The 13,957-nt window shown below is 54.5% G+C and overlaps 1 protein-coding gene and 1 long non-coding RNA gene across 5 annotated transcripts in view; both read left to right on the forward strand.

Moving 5' to 3' along the window:
- Window positions 1-4,121, forward strand: part of CSMD2 (CUB and Sushi multiple domains 2) — a 232,004-nt gene extending 227,883 nt beyond the window's left edge. For all 4 annotated transcript variants that reach the window (XM_040651777.2, XM_015297825.4, XM_046903586.1 and 1 more), the window contains 2 exons: window positions 358-534; window positions 1,032-4,121. In XM_040651777.2, the coding sequence (XP_040507711.1) occupies window positions 358-517 (160 nt within the window). In that variant the 3' untranslated portion in view covers window positions 518-534; window positions 1,032-4,121. The remainder of the gene's footprint in view (window positions 1-357; window positions 535-1,031) is intronic.
- Window positions 4,122-6,035: 1,914 nt separating this feature from the next.
- LOC121107458 lies at window positions 6,036-8,227 on the forward strand. Its single transcript, XR_005841653.2, has 3 exons — window positions 6,036-6,141; window positions 6,745-6,806; window positions 7,148-8,227. It is a non-coding gene; the product is annotated as an uncharacterized LOC121107458 (long non-coding RNA).
- Window positions 8,228-13,957: the final 5,730 nt, after the last annotated feature.

The raw sequence follows: 13,957 nt of genomic DNA on the forward strand, positions 1-13,957 counted from the left end.
CAACGTTAAGGAGGATAAGGCAAAGTAAATTTCATACTTGGGCTTTGCGTGTGTTGTAAATGATTTCTTTCTCCTGATCAGTGCATTGCTGTGGAAATGTTCCTGCACTTCAAAGCATTGTGTGGACTGGATGCTGTGCAGGGGGAGCACGTGTAGGACTATGGCAAAGCCCAGAGAGCTTCCTGCACCACAAATCCCTAATAAGATTTGCTGTAGATCCCTCCTGCCTTTCCCGCAGGTGTTTACCTTCTTCAAAAGCAGCTTTTTTCTTTCCCACTGGCTTGGTCACTGCTGTTCTGTGGGCTGCAGCGGGAGCAGCCCTGACCTCTCTGGGTTTTTCTTTCTGGCACCCTGCAGGAGAAGACCCAAAGTCCCATTCAATGGCTACGCGGGCCATGAAAACACCAATGTCAGAGCAACGTTTGAAAACCCCATGTATGACCGAAACCTGCAGCCCACGGACATCATGGCCAACGAGACAGAGTTCACAGTCAGCACTGTGTGCACAGCTGTATAGCACTCATCCCCTGCGTGGTGAGTGGGCACAGAGGGGACGTGAGAGTGGAACGGTGCCAACCATAGCTCAGCCCGGTGAAACTGGTTGTGGATAAAATACTGCTCTTCTGCTGAGGGGGGTCTGTGTGCTGCTGACCCCACTCCCAGGGTGTCTCCTTCCCGCTTGCAGGCTGTCAGAACCTTGTGTTTGTCCTAAGCTGTATCAGTGTGGTTCAAAGGAGCGTTCTGAGGTTTGGATTGCCCTGGAGGTCTCTGCCCTGGGCACAACCCAAAGCAGAGCTGCCATCTCTGGGCAGAAAGGTACAGAGGGGGGTGACCCAAGGGGTCTGGGAGTTCTACCACATAGGCGTAGAGGACTAAGTAGCCTGTAGACAAAAGCCCCAGGCAGCCCTCAGGGGCACTTCTAGACTGGCAAGTGCTCACTTTGAGGTAACAAAGCTATCGTGGGTTCTCTCAACGTTTCTGTGTGCACTGACAAGCCGTTTCTTTCTCTCTCACCCTTCCCACTGTCTCAGATTCCTCCAGGGTTGGTATCTAGCAAATGATTGTGTTTCACCTCACTAGTCTCCGTCCATTCCCTCCCCATCTCCCTCCTTCCAATCTTGTCGAGGCTGCGGAGAAGCTGCTACACCTTGTTGGACTTTGTGTTAACTCCTGAGGGACTGCTCCATCATCCTCGCCCGCCCTCTGCGTCCTGCCACGGGTCACGAAGCCAAGCAAACATCTGCTCAGCACAGCTCCTCTCTCCCACCCTCCCAGTGGGCAGCAGCCTGGTAGTGAGACTGGGGAAGTGGAGGGCCGTGGAAGCGAGGTGATGGGCTCAGTGTGCTGCAGGGAGCAGTGGGGCACGGGGGGTCTCCTCCACTTTTGGGGGATCTTGGACAGACAGGGAGGAAGCCAGGTTGCACTGCACAAGGTGCTGACTGGAGTTAATGGAAAATACCAGCGTGGGGCAAGATGAGTATTTGCTTTGTCTTTAGTTCTGTCGGTCATCTGTTGGTTTGTTGAAGTCAGGGCTTTTGCAGAAGTTTTCAGATGGGCCCTTTTCAATGGGAAAACTTTTCGAGCCTTTCTCCCCTTCCTTATATTTAATTTTCTTCGGTACATTTTTGTTGAGTTTGGGTTTCTTCTCCCCCATGCCCGTTCCCATGAAGTCTCTTTGAGCCTGAGGCTGCTTTCAAGGGCTGCTGAGGGAACATCCCTCCATCCCTGGCTCCTGCAGGCAGCTGCCCACGTCAGCTGTGCCCAAACAGCCTCGTAAGAAAACTGCTGACAGACATGAAGGGACAAAAACCTCTTTAAAAATAACAAATACGGACCCTCCCTGTCCCCCCCAAACCAGTTGCATTCAAAAGCCTTTGCCCTTTCCATATTGATCCTCCAAATGGCAATGCAATAAGAGTTTTAATTTCTATCCAAAGCTCTTCCCTTTATTTCCCAGGGGCGGAAAGGTTGGCTTGGCTTTCATGAGAACACATAAGGGGACTTGACATTTTTCCTCCCTTATAAAAGAACGATGCTTTGTGATGTCCTCCTCTAATAAAGAGGAGAGCTGCTCCTGTTGATTTAGGGGTTTAGTCTGTTTGGTTTGAGTCACTGTTTCTTCAACCATGCTGGAGTCCAAGAAGGCAACAGTGCCATTTAACCAAACTGTACGTCGAGCACCTCTCTGAAATACTGTTGACTTAGAGCAGTAAGTCAATGAAACAGCTTTTTCTTACAGAAAACTTGAAGGGAAAATAATTAAAACAAATGGAGTGGTGTTTACATCTCTGCTTGCATTTGAGCACTGGCTCTCCCCTACCTGATGTCAGCTGAGGTTTTGTCTGATGAAAACCACAGGGTAGTTTTTTATGTTTTGTTTATTCTTTTACTGTGTGTCTGTGTATGTATGAATATAGATTCATTTTTTTTTTTTTACTTCTGTCTCTCATTCAGTGCTCTTAGAATAAGCAGCATTCTCCAGCCTGAACAGCCAGCCTGCCAAAAAATGCCGTCTGCTCCCCAAAGCATCACAAAGGTGCTCAATTTGTACCTGAGAGGTGGGTGGAAGCACACGTGTGAGCTGGACCCCGCGCAGCAGTGGGTGCACAGACAGCTCAGGGCCACTCCTGCACTGCTGCAGAGCTTCTCCCAGCTCGTGCCAAATGATCAGACAGGTGAGAAAGGTAACCAGAAAGCTGGTTGTTGCCCCGAGCTCCTTTGGGTAGCCAGGAGGGGCTGCCAGGGTATCTGCCCTTCCCTGAGCATCTCCAGCTCGCAGGACGTGGCCTCCAGGGCCAGGTGAAGGTGAAGTAAGAAGAGGGATCCCTGAGTGGGCTGTGGTCTGGGGGTCGGGGGCCAGGGCTCAGTGTGTCCAATTCCTCTCCTTCAGCTGAGCTGCTGCAGTGAAGTTGGGGGCTGCCCCTCCCTCACACTGATCTAACTGAGATCAGGACGTTCCCCTGGTTCTCCTCCTCCTGTATGCAGAGATACAGCTGGTTCCTGACTTCACCTCTGCTCTCTGACCCCTATTTGACTTCAGAGACCCCTCCTAAACCTGAGTCATTCTGTGATTTCTGCCCTCAGCCAAACCCACAGCCTATTCTTCCTTGCCTTTGCTAAGTCCCCATAACACAGGGAACAGACCAGGCTCCCTTGCACAACACGCCTCCAAAGCTGCACCCTTTTGCAGTCCCCTATGCCAATGATTGCAGCATCCTGCCTCCCTTCTCAGCACAGACCTTGCAGCATCCCACAGCAGCAGCAGAGCTTGAATCTGCCCCAGCTCCTATCCCTGAGCTCAAAAAAAACATCCCCCAGCTGCCACCAACCCCGGGCTGCTGGCACACTGCAGGCAGGTTGGGCTGTGGGAGCGATGCACACACACACACACACACACACACACACACACACACCAACAGATCCCACGTTTGCTTTTCAGACCTTTCCAAATCCCACTCAGTCAATGTAATAGCAAGGAGAAGCTTGTGTCAAGGTGTGTAAAACAAGCCTGAGATGTTTCAACAGCAAAGCAGGGAGAGCAGGAGCTGTCCTTATATACAAGGTTTGCTGCTTTCAACCTATTATGTACCATTTTCTACTGTTCCCAAGCAACAAAGGCAGAGAAAGGGGTCTGATCCCATTTTTTTGCAAGCTGGCTGGGACGTGAGGTGTGCCATTCTCCATTCTTGTGCCCAGAGGACTTGCATTATGTTCAAAAAAGAAAAGGAAAAAGAAAAAAAAAAAGAAAAAGAAAAAGGAAAAAGGAAAAAAAAAAGGAAAAAAAATTAAAAAAAAGAAAAAAATCCCTCTTTTGTACAGAGATATATTTTTATGAAGCAGAATTTGTACAGTAAAAAAGACACAATGTAAATGTTTTTTCATTATTGTAGTAAGCAGTAGTGGAAGATCAGCTTCTTTTTGTAAATGTAATAAAATGTATAAATATGGTTTACATAAAAGTGTACATATGTAATCTATACATACACTTGGCTTGTCTGCAATATATACAATTTAATTTATCTGTCTCTGTATATGAGGCTTTTCATCGTGTCCAGGCATACTTTACTGAATTTGAAAGCTATTTTAAATTTTTGAATTAAAATAAAATATAAATTTTTGCATTGCTTTTCTTACATTCTTTTTTTCTGGTGCCTTTTTCACGAGCTGCCAAAGTTCCCCTCCAGGACTGCCCGGGTGCTGAGCTGCACACGATGCCGCGTCCCAGGATGCACACAGCAAGGCTGGAGGCTCTGTGCTGCAGCAGCTCATCCCAGCTCTCACACACACACAGCAGCCCACGGAGCAGCACTCAGGCTGTGCTCCTGTCCCAGCACCAGCTCAGCACGCTTCTCCCTGCCATCCCCACGTGGTGCCCTGGGAGGACAGCCCCGCTGTGGATGCACTCTGCACCACGGGCTCACCCACGAGGAGCTGAACCGACCCGACGTCCGTCTGCTGTCCATCCGTGCCCTCCTCTCTCCTCAGCTGCTCCGCTCTGATCAGCTGTGATGCGGTTCCAGCTGTGCTCTCATTCTGCTCCCCTCACCCCCAGCAGGGTGGGGATGGGCGCTCGGTGTGCTGGGAGCCCATGGATACCTCTGCTCAGCACAGCCCCTTTGAAAGCAGGTGCTTTAACAAGAACCTCCACCAGACAAACAAAACCCTTGAAGCTGATTTCGGTCTCCACCTCCCTATGAAAGGAGGAGCACAGCTCCCCCGAGTGAGGCTGACTGCAGTTGGTGGCTCTCGATGCAGATCTGCTGCTGGATTTGTATGGCGTCAGGTTGGATGGCAGAGAATTCTGCAGCTGGAAAGGGGCTCTGAGCGTGGTTTTATGCCTGCTGTCACACTCTGGGAGGGCACCCGAAGTTCCTGAGTTGTTCAGTGCTAAATGGACACGTTTTCATCTGTGGATTCCCCAAGAAGTTTGCCTGTTCTCGCTCTGACCAACACTGAGCCGTATCCCAGGGGTTCCTGCACAGCACTTTGGCCTCCCTGCTGCTGCAGCACAGAGCCTCCTGCTCAGCAAAGCTACCTCTGCACAGCCCGGGTTGGAAGCATCGGTTTGCGATGGTCGGAAAGGAGCCCACAGCATCCTGCAGACATCTCTGTGCAATGCCTCTGCTCTGCTCTGCTCCACGCCTGAGGTTGGGGAGCTGGGAGTGGTGCAGCACTGTGGGGTGACCACCTGTCCCCCCCGCTCCCTTCTGTCCCTCTGTCTGAGGCTCCAAATGAGATAACCAAGGATGTAAAACGAGACATCTGCACCAGGGCAAAGCTCCCCTCTCTGCAAACCCCAGAGAAAGGCACAGCCAGACCACAAACCATTTAATTGCTGCAGCAATCAGAGCTCCACACCCCAGCCCAACTGGTGCAGTCTGTCGATCCCCAGGACGGCGCCGAAGAGCTGCTCTGAGTTACAGCCCCGCGATGTGAGCCGTTCCTCCTTCCCACCCGTGGGCCGCAGTTCCTCCCCATCAACTGCCGTAGGGCTGACAGTGCCCTCCCCGCGGGGCAGGAAATGATGACTCCCTGTGCCATCCTGGAGCTCGGGGTCCATCCCGGCCACGTGCAGGATAGGATGCGATGCTTTGCTTTCCCAGCAGGTTTTTCTCAGGCCCTGCTGCAGGAAGCACAGCTGTGAGATCCGTCCTGTAGGGCCCCATCCCACTGCCTCTCAGCTCCGCTCTTTCTGCTCCAGGATGCCCCCATTTGCTTTCATTAGGCCGTGTTCTGTGCTGAACGCCTCCTTCCCCCCCCACCCCCCGACGGCTGAGTGCAATTAGCTCACGTCTCGGCACTGATTGACAACGTTTGTTTTAAGGCAGGCTGTTGCACACCCTCTGCTGCTGCTCTGCCCACAGCGGCTGCACAGCTGCGGGTCGGCCGCTCTCTGTGTCCTTCCCGCTGCCTTTTATCGGCCTCTCCCAAATCAGCCGCCTCGTCCTTCGCGTTCCCTTCTCGGCTGCTTTACCTGGAATGAGGTCGGCGCTGGGATGCGGCCCTGGGGGCTTCCGGGGGCTGCGCCATCTGAGCTGCGCACAGCGCGGCACGAGGGGGGGAGGTGGGCTTTAAGGGCATGTGGGGTTTTAACGGCACGTGGGGCAGCAGCGCCGGTCCTGTTTGACTCAGAGGCCACCGGTGAGCGAAAACCCCGCATCACAACAGGAGGGGCGGAGCTCACCCACCCCGGGGCTCCCACACTCCCGGACAGCCCACCTTAGACATCAACGGACAACATCAGCCCACGTCGGCACCTCGCCCTTCCCGGCAGGCTCTAATTTAGAAGCGTTTGCAGAGCTGATGAGCGGCAGTTCCTATCAGCGCTGTGCAAATGAGCCATCAGCCCCAGGGCTGCCCCATACAAAACGCTCCACCCGCAGCCGCGGCCCCTTTGGCTTTCCAGCGGATCTCAGGGGTGGAAACACCCCCCTAATGGCCCCCGTTGGGTGCAGCAGCCCACCCAGCCCCACGTGGGGAGGTCGTGATGTTATTCATTTTATCGCTTCATTTTACTTTATTTACTCCTTCTCTTTACTCGCCCACCTGGGGTTCCGCCCTGCCGTGCTGAGAGCCCCTCTCCCACACGGCGGCCGAGTTTTGGGGCCCGCAGTTGTGAGCGAGCAGCGCGAGGATGAGGGATGGGAGGAAGGTCCTCGTTTTGCTGCTGGGGGCGGCGGGGGGGGATGCAGCTGTCCAAGCGAATTACGGCCACGCAGCGGCTGTGCTGGTTACGCTCTACAGCACCCGACAGAGCACCTGGAAATTCATTTGTCACCGGAGGAGAAAGGAAGGAAGCAAGTGAGGTGAGTAATGAGACGCTGCAGTAACGAAGCACGGAGGGGCGCTGGGCTGGGAGGAGGTCCGCACCGCTCGGAGCGGGGCTGAGGGCTGCCGGCTGCTGCTGCGCCCCCGCTTTGCGCTCCGTCCCCATCACCGCCCACGGGGCACGGCGGCCTCAGCGCACATCGGAGCTCTTCAGCCCCTCCGACTCGTGGTTTCCCAGCAGCTGTGGGTTTGGGGTGAAGCGGTCTGGGGGTAGAGCTTGTGATGCGTCCTGCGAGGAGCCCTGCAGCTCGTGGGGTGGGGGATTAACCATGTGGGTTCTTCCAGATTTCCTCATCCGTTTTTGAACTTCCACTTTAAGGTTCCTGCTTTGCACCCATGAGAAACAAATCGCACCCAGGAAGGCATCCCCTCGTTGGGCCGCTTCTGCAGGTGCTGCCAAAGCCTTTCAGCTCAGCCTGAGCTCCCACAGCCCCACCTGAGGACTCAGTGGCCAACCCTGCATTACCACAGCTGGATGTCCGATGGAAAAATCCCGGCATTCATCTGCCTCACCACGTGTGTGAGGCTGAATTCATCAGCAGTTTCCATTGAGGAGGGGTTTCCTCTTTCTCATGGGATCCAATGGGGCTCAAATGTCCACCTGGGCTTCCAGCCTTGGCCAGGAGGTGTGAATCGCCGATGGGTTCACCGCGGGGATCCCCGTGCGTGGCAGTGGCTGAGGTCTGGGCTGGGGATGTGGACAACTGTGCTTCAGCAGAGGGCGGCCAATGGCTCTGCAGTGCTGCTCCTGCTGTGCTCAGCGTCTGCTGCCCATTCCCCTTTGGCTGGAGGGGAGCAGAGCCCTGGAGCTGAGCATACAGGCACCTCCGCGTGCCTCGGTCCGCATAGCACGACCCAGAGGTGCATCTTTGGGGTGCTTAGAAGAGGTTGCTGCAGGAAAACCCCTGTAAGAACCACTGAAGCCGCTGCCCGGGGGGACAGATAAAGGCCCCTGGAAAGGCAGAGGGGTGAGATGGGGGCAGGGGGGCTGCCGGAGGGCGTGCGGAGAGGAGAGCCTGAAGTGCTGTCCGCACCTCCGCTGCAGGGCGCTGTGCCGCACCGCCTCGAGCGCTGCTTTGGGATAAACGGGCAGGTTTGGTCTCGTGGGGAGGGGCTGAGATGGTACACATTCCTCACATCCTCGGTGATGTAAAACCCAGCACGGGGGGCTGTGGGCTGAGCAGCAGCCACAGTAAACCCGCATCTACGTGAAAGACCCAAACGTGGCGCATTTTGGTGTTATTTAACCGAGATTTTTGCATCTTGGGGGAGGAGGGAATGGGGAGTGAGCGGCAGCCGGGGTGCTGCTTCTGTTCAGAAACCTTCCAAGCGCTGTAAGGAGAATTTATAGTTCAGTGCTGTGGGGGGAAATGCATTATTCATTTTTCTGACTTTGGAAGACCAAAAAAAAAAGAAAGGAAGGAAGGAAGGAAAAAGAAGTGGTGGTGTTCGCGTTCAGCAGAGCTGTCCTGCAGGAGCGCAGCAGCGCCGCCCGGATGGGGCTCACAGGTGTGAAGTGCTGGGATTTAAGGCGCTCCGTGCCAACGAAGTGCTATTATGGTGTAAAAGAAGCCGGTTTCGTTATTGTAGTAAAGAGAAGATTATCCCCCACGTAGACAGGTGGGATAATTAATCATTACCGTCTTCCCATTAGGTTTAATAAGGCAGGGCTGTGCGTGCGCCCAGGCTGGGGATGGCAGCGCTCCGACTGCAGCAGCCGCCGCTCAGCGCTGCGCGAATGGTCTGAAACGCCCCTTGGGGCCGTTTGGTGTCCGCGGGGGATGCTGACCCTGCAGGGACGGGGCGGCCTCGAGCAGCAGCGGGAGATGGGGGCGGATCGGGGAGCAGCACCGCACCCCGGGGTAGCTTTGCTTCCCTGTCGCCGTGCTGCAATGCATGGGAGCAGATCTGAGCCCATCGTCCGTGGGCAGTGAGCGCAGCAGGGATGGGGCTGCCCGGTGCCGCATCAGCCGCACAGGTGAAACCTTTCCCTTAATTGCTCATTAGGGCTTTGCTTTTCCGCACCTGTGCTATCGTTCCTTTGCTTTCAGAGCTGCGTTTTACCCTTCAGCACTGAAAAATCCCCCGAGGCACCAAAGTAAAACAGAACTGAGAGTGGAACGAAGGGGTTTGGGGCAGTGGAGCCCCCGGGGTGCGGTGCCAGGAGGGCATCTGTGCAGTGAACCCCAGCACCGGTGCTCCCAATGCCTTTGGGTGCTCTTCTCTCCTGTTTCCCACTTGTTTCTCCTCTGCTGCCCATCCCAGCTGGGGCTGCTGCCTCCCTGTGCCTGCTGGGCTGTGGGCAGAGCCATCTTCTACAGCCAGCACTGACGTTGGCCCTTGGCTAATTGATGGCAGTGCACCTCCCTGTGCTGACCAGAGAGTTTGTCCTTCATTCCTAGAGTGGAAAATACCACCTTGCAACAACAGCATCCAGCTTCTGTTGGCCCTGGTGCTTCCGTTCTGCTCTTAGGTTCAGCTTTAGCAATGGGAGCTCTGCAAAACCGAGCCTCGATTTTTGGGGTGTCTCCGGGTCGGCCCGATGGCACCGCAGTGCTGCTGCCACCCCGGGACCCCCAGGGCTGCCATCCCCACTGGGGCTGCTGGCTCCGAGCAGTGATTTTCACTGAGGGCTTCCAGACTGATCCCCTTAAGGCAGGCAGATTGCTGAGCTCTCCATACCTTATTGCTGTATTTACACATCCTTTCCCCCCCCCTCCAATCCAGCCTTAATTTTCAACTGTTAATCAGGCAAAGCACCGTGGCACGCTCTTCTGTAATTAAAGAATTAAAGCCATACCTGAAGAATGCAGATGTGATTGCAAAATTAAATTATTTAAGGCAATCCAGGCCATTAATTATGCATGTCCTTCAATCTTCCATCTCCTGATAAGCTCCAGCAGCTCTTGGAAGGGGGAAAGGAAAGAAGTCCGTGTGAATGAAGGAGGTGTGGGAGGGGCAGTGCAGCTGCTGGGGGTGGCTTTGGGGGGAGCAGATTTCTGTGTTCGGTCCCACAGTGGCAGCAGCCGACGGCTCTGAGAGGAGGGATGGGGGGAGGTGTGGGGTTTATGACCTGGTTGTAAAGAGGAGTCCTCTCCCAAGCCTGGGGGTGCCAGCCCCAGCAGCAGCTCCTCAACACCAGCAACCAGAAAAGACCAAGAGAGCTCACAACGGAGCCAAAGCCTTCGGAAGAGCTCCATTGGTACGAATGGTCCCATTGGTACAACAGAGGAGCATCTGCACTCTGCAGAGGGCTCCCAGGAGGGTCCTGGCTCTCCTGTGGCCCCCTCTGTTGTCACCTATGCAGGGTTGTCACCCACCCGGGCATCCCGGCCAACCCAGTGCTGTCCCTGCAGCCCCGGTCGGTGTGGATGAAGCAGCCATAGCTGCAATGAATCTGAGCTGATGAGATAAAGCAGCAGGGGAAACGACTGGAATTCTTGCTTACTGCATTTCGTATTAATTAGCGCTAATTATGCCCTGTTATTAAGAATGAAAAAATCTGGCAAGGGAAATATTGCAGCTGAGATTATTGGTATCGCTGTAGGAAGCTTTGGCACTCGAGAGTCGGAATGAGGCAGCACTACACAATTACTTTGGCTGGGGATGGGATGGGGGGATCCCACCTGGGCCCATTCCCAGCATGGGAGCAGGCGTGGGGCACCCTGCAGGATGGCAGCCCGGAATGGAACGGGTGGAAGGCAGGATGAACTCCTTAAGAGCACCGAGGCCATCCAGTCCAGGTCTTCTTGAGGTCTCCCGTCGCAGCTGTGCCCAATAACCCACACCCCACACCTGGCTCTCTCCTACAAACACCCAGATGCCATCTTGTGCTGAATATGGACCGGAATCGTAGCACTGCACCCGGAGGCTCCTGGGCTCCCGCTGATGGAGGGAGGGGGTGTTATCCACAGCACAGCTTCTCGTGCACCGCTGTCATTGGTGCAGCCACAGCAGTGCATCACTGTGTACAGGCAGTGGAGCAGCAGAGCACGGCACACCCCGGGCTGCTGTTGGCTGCCATCCCTCCCTGCTGCACTGCCCTGAGCCCCGCCAGCCCCGTGGCCTCCAATAAATATGTCAGTAACAATCCGAATCCAATCGTGATGCCCTTCGGCTTCACGGAGTGAGATGGTCTGAAATATTTCTATCTGGTGGCCGCGTCAGTAGAAAAAGAGCCATGGAATGGAAGGGGGCTATCAGTGTTTGGCAAACAGATTTACTTGGGTGGAATCAAATTGCAGCACATGCTTGTTGGGGGAAATCAGCAGTGTGAATGAATGGCAGCACAGGCATGCTTGGCCATGGTCAGTCCATAACTACCTTTGGTAGCAGTTTCTGCTGGAAGATAACATTTACAGCTGCCACAGCTTTGCTATGAAATTAAGCGATGCCTCTCATTGTTCTGTCTGTTTGGTTTCGGTTACGGCTGCGGTGGTTCTCTGTGCTTTGGTCAGCGGGGCAGTGTGTGTTGGCTGCAGCACTGCTGCTCGGGGGCCGATGCTGGCTGAGCTCTGCGCTGTGCTGTGAGCGCTGCGAGAGGCGCCTCCAAAGGATGCTGAGTTCCGTAGCCTCAATGTGAGCTGATTTTCCCACGGAGCCTTCCGATGGCTCCCAAGAAAAGCAGTTCTGGGGATGGAGGGTACGATTCCATGTCAACAGCAGAAGTGCACCTGCGGCCATTCCAGGCCTGCAGTCACAGCAGTCCGTGCTGTGAGCCGTGCCCGGCTGCGCCCTGCCCTGCTCAGTAAGGGATGGCAGGTGGCAATGCGGCAGAATTATTTAAATGGTTGCTCTGTGCCTTGTAATATCTCTCTTATTTTCTGTTTCCATGCGTTATTCATAACGCTTCTCATGTCACCTTGTTTGCCAGCGGATGGGGAAGCCTGTGGAGGCAGGCAGGTTTGTTCTGCATAAAAGGCCGTAAATAATCGGAGAGCTGCCAGGCGGTGGCACATCGCAGGGACTCGCGCTTAATGCTGGGAGACTTCCTGCAGCCTCCTCTGCTCGCAGCCTGGCAGCTGACTTTGGGGTCTTTTCGGCTGATTTTCCCCTCCATTACTCCTCTGTGTACATTAAAGGACAGGGAAGGGGATGCTGGAACGGCATCGTGGCACCCTTCAGTTGCCCCGCTGGGTGAAGTTCGTTTCTGATCAGAGGTTTCAGCACAAAAAGCCCTTGGAGGGGGTGAGCAGGCGCTGTGCGGGGAGCGGGGGGTCCCTTCTGCTGCCATCCAGCTGCACGGAGCCCTCTGCAATGGGAAATGATACAAACGCTTTGATCTGCTGGTGGAGGAGCCCCGCAGTTCAGCCCTTGACGAGGAAATCTGATTTGTTTCTTGCACAGGAAGGCCGTTCCCCCCTGCAGGAGCAAAGCAGAGAGGGCTGCTTTGGAAGGCAGGATGATGGGGAGACCCATCCGTGCTGTGGGACGTGGGAAGGGACAGCAGAGCAGCAGTGTGAGCCGGGCATCCTCCATCCAGGATGGAGATGGAGGGGCCGAAGCTGTGCATGGGGGGGGGAGGAATAGCAGCGCTGTGTGTGCTGCCAACAGCCCGAGTGTGCAGGGATGGCGAGGAGGGGAGCGTGCACAGAACTGCACTGCTGCAGAGATTTATGGATCACAGTGTGATGTGCCGGGTCTGAGGATGGGTACAGCAGGAGCATGAATCAGGCACAGCCAATGCCCCTCCTCCTGGGAGCTGCCATGAAACGTGGAGAAATAACATCAGATTGACAAATAGCTGCACTCATTTGCAGTGTAAAGATAAAGAAATGGGTGTGTTAATACGCAGAATGAAAGAACAAAATAGAGGCTTCTTGCAAAGGAGAACACCTACTTCTAGTCGGGTAATTTAATGAGAATTTTACCCTTGACTTCATCCAAATTAGATGAGAATCACCATTGTATTAAGTGATCACAATTTAACATGCACAATTAGGTTATGCAACTTTATATTTTAGGCCAAATCGTGTCTCTGTGGCTGCTGTGAGAATCGTGTCCTGCACAGACGGAGCCCTTCTGCTGCTGCAGTGGCCGTGCTGGTGCTGCAGGGGGATTTCCCTGCTGAGCCATGGGGTGGGCGTTGGTCCTTCCATGGGACATCGGTCCTGCCATGGGGCATCGGCGTTGCCATGGGATGTTGGTTCTTCTATGGGATGTTGGTCCTTCCATGGGGTATTGGGATATTGGTCCTTCCATGGGACATCAGTCCTGCCATGGGGTATCGGTGTTGCCATGGGATGTTGGTTCTTCTATGGGATATTGGTCCTTCCATGGGGTGCTGATGCTTCCATGGGATGTTGATCTTTCCATGGGTCATTGGACCTTCTATGGCACATTGGTTCTTCCATGGGATGTTGCTGCCATGGAATGTCCGTGCTGCCGTGGAGCATTAGTGCTGCCATTGGACATCAGTTCTGCCATGGGACTCTGGTTCTGCCATGGGACACAGGTGCTGCCACCAGGCCCAGCAGGTTCCTAAGGACACCCCCAGCTCCCTCCAGGTCCCTGAGCCCCCTGCAGGGGGGTGACCAGTGCTGTCACAATGAATGCCAAAGCTCTGCGTGGTGCTTGGGTGAAAGAGGCAGCTGAATGCATTAGCGCTGCTGCTGCCTCCATCCCTCAGTGATTTCCTTTCTTGTCTCCCACTGCCGTGTGCTGTAATGCTCGTTACGTTCCCCGAGCATCCCAGAAATGCCTCAACCCATCTCTTTCCCAGCAGCGTAATTAGGACAAACGCCTTCTGCTTTTTTATCCGCCCAAGGACCACGTAGTGCTTGTGGTTCCTTATTGGGGTCATCAGGAGCGTGGCTGTGGGGTCCTGTTCTGAGGGCTGATGTCCTCAATGGGGGGAGAGCAGCGTGGGCAGCGTTGGGTCGTGGCTGCAGCACTCAGATCAGCAAAATCAGCCAGCAGATGCAGAGCTCCTGTTCCAGGAGTTCATCACTGCAGCTCATCTCCTATCTGCAGCTCATGGGGGTGTGTGTGTGTGTGTGTGTGTGTGTGTGTGTGTGTGCACGCGTCGTAGGTGCTTCCAAAGGAAAAGTAATTACCGCAGACATAAAGCTTTCGTTATTTTTAATAGCATCGGGTCCACCCATTGAGTTATTGCAGTAATAAAAACTAA

Source organism: Gallus gallus, chromosome 23 (genome assembly GCF_016699485.2).
Source record: "Gallus gallus isolate bGalGal1 chromosome 23, bGalGal1.mat.broiler.GRCg7b, whole genome shotgun sequence".
Lineage (NCBI taxonomy): Eukaryota > Metazoa > Chordata > Aves > Galliformes > Phasianidae > Gallus > Gallus gallus.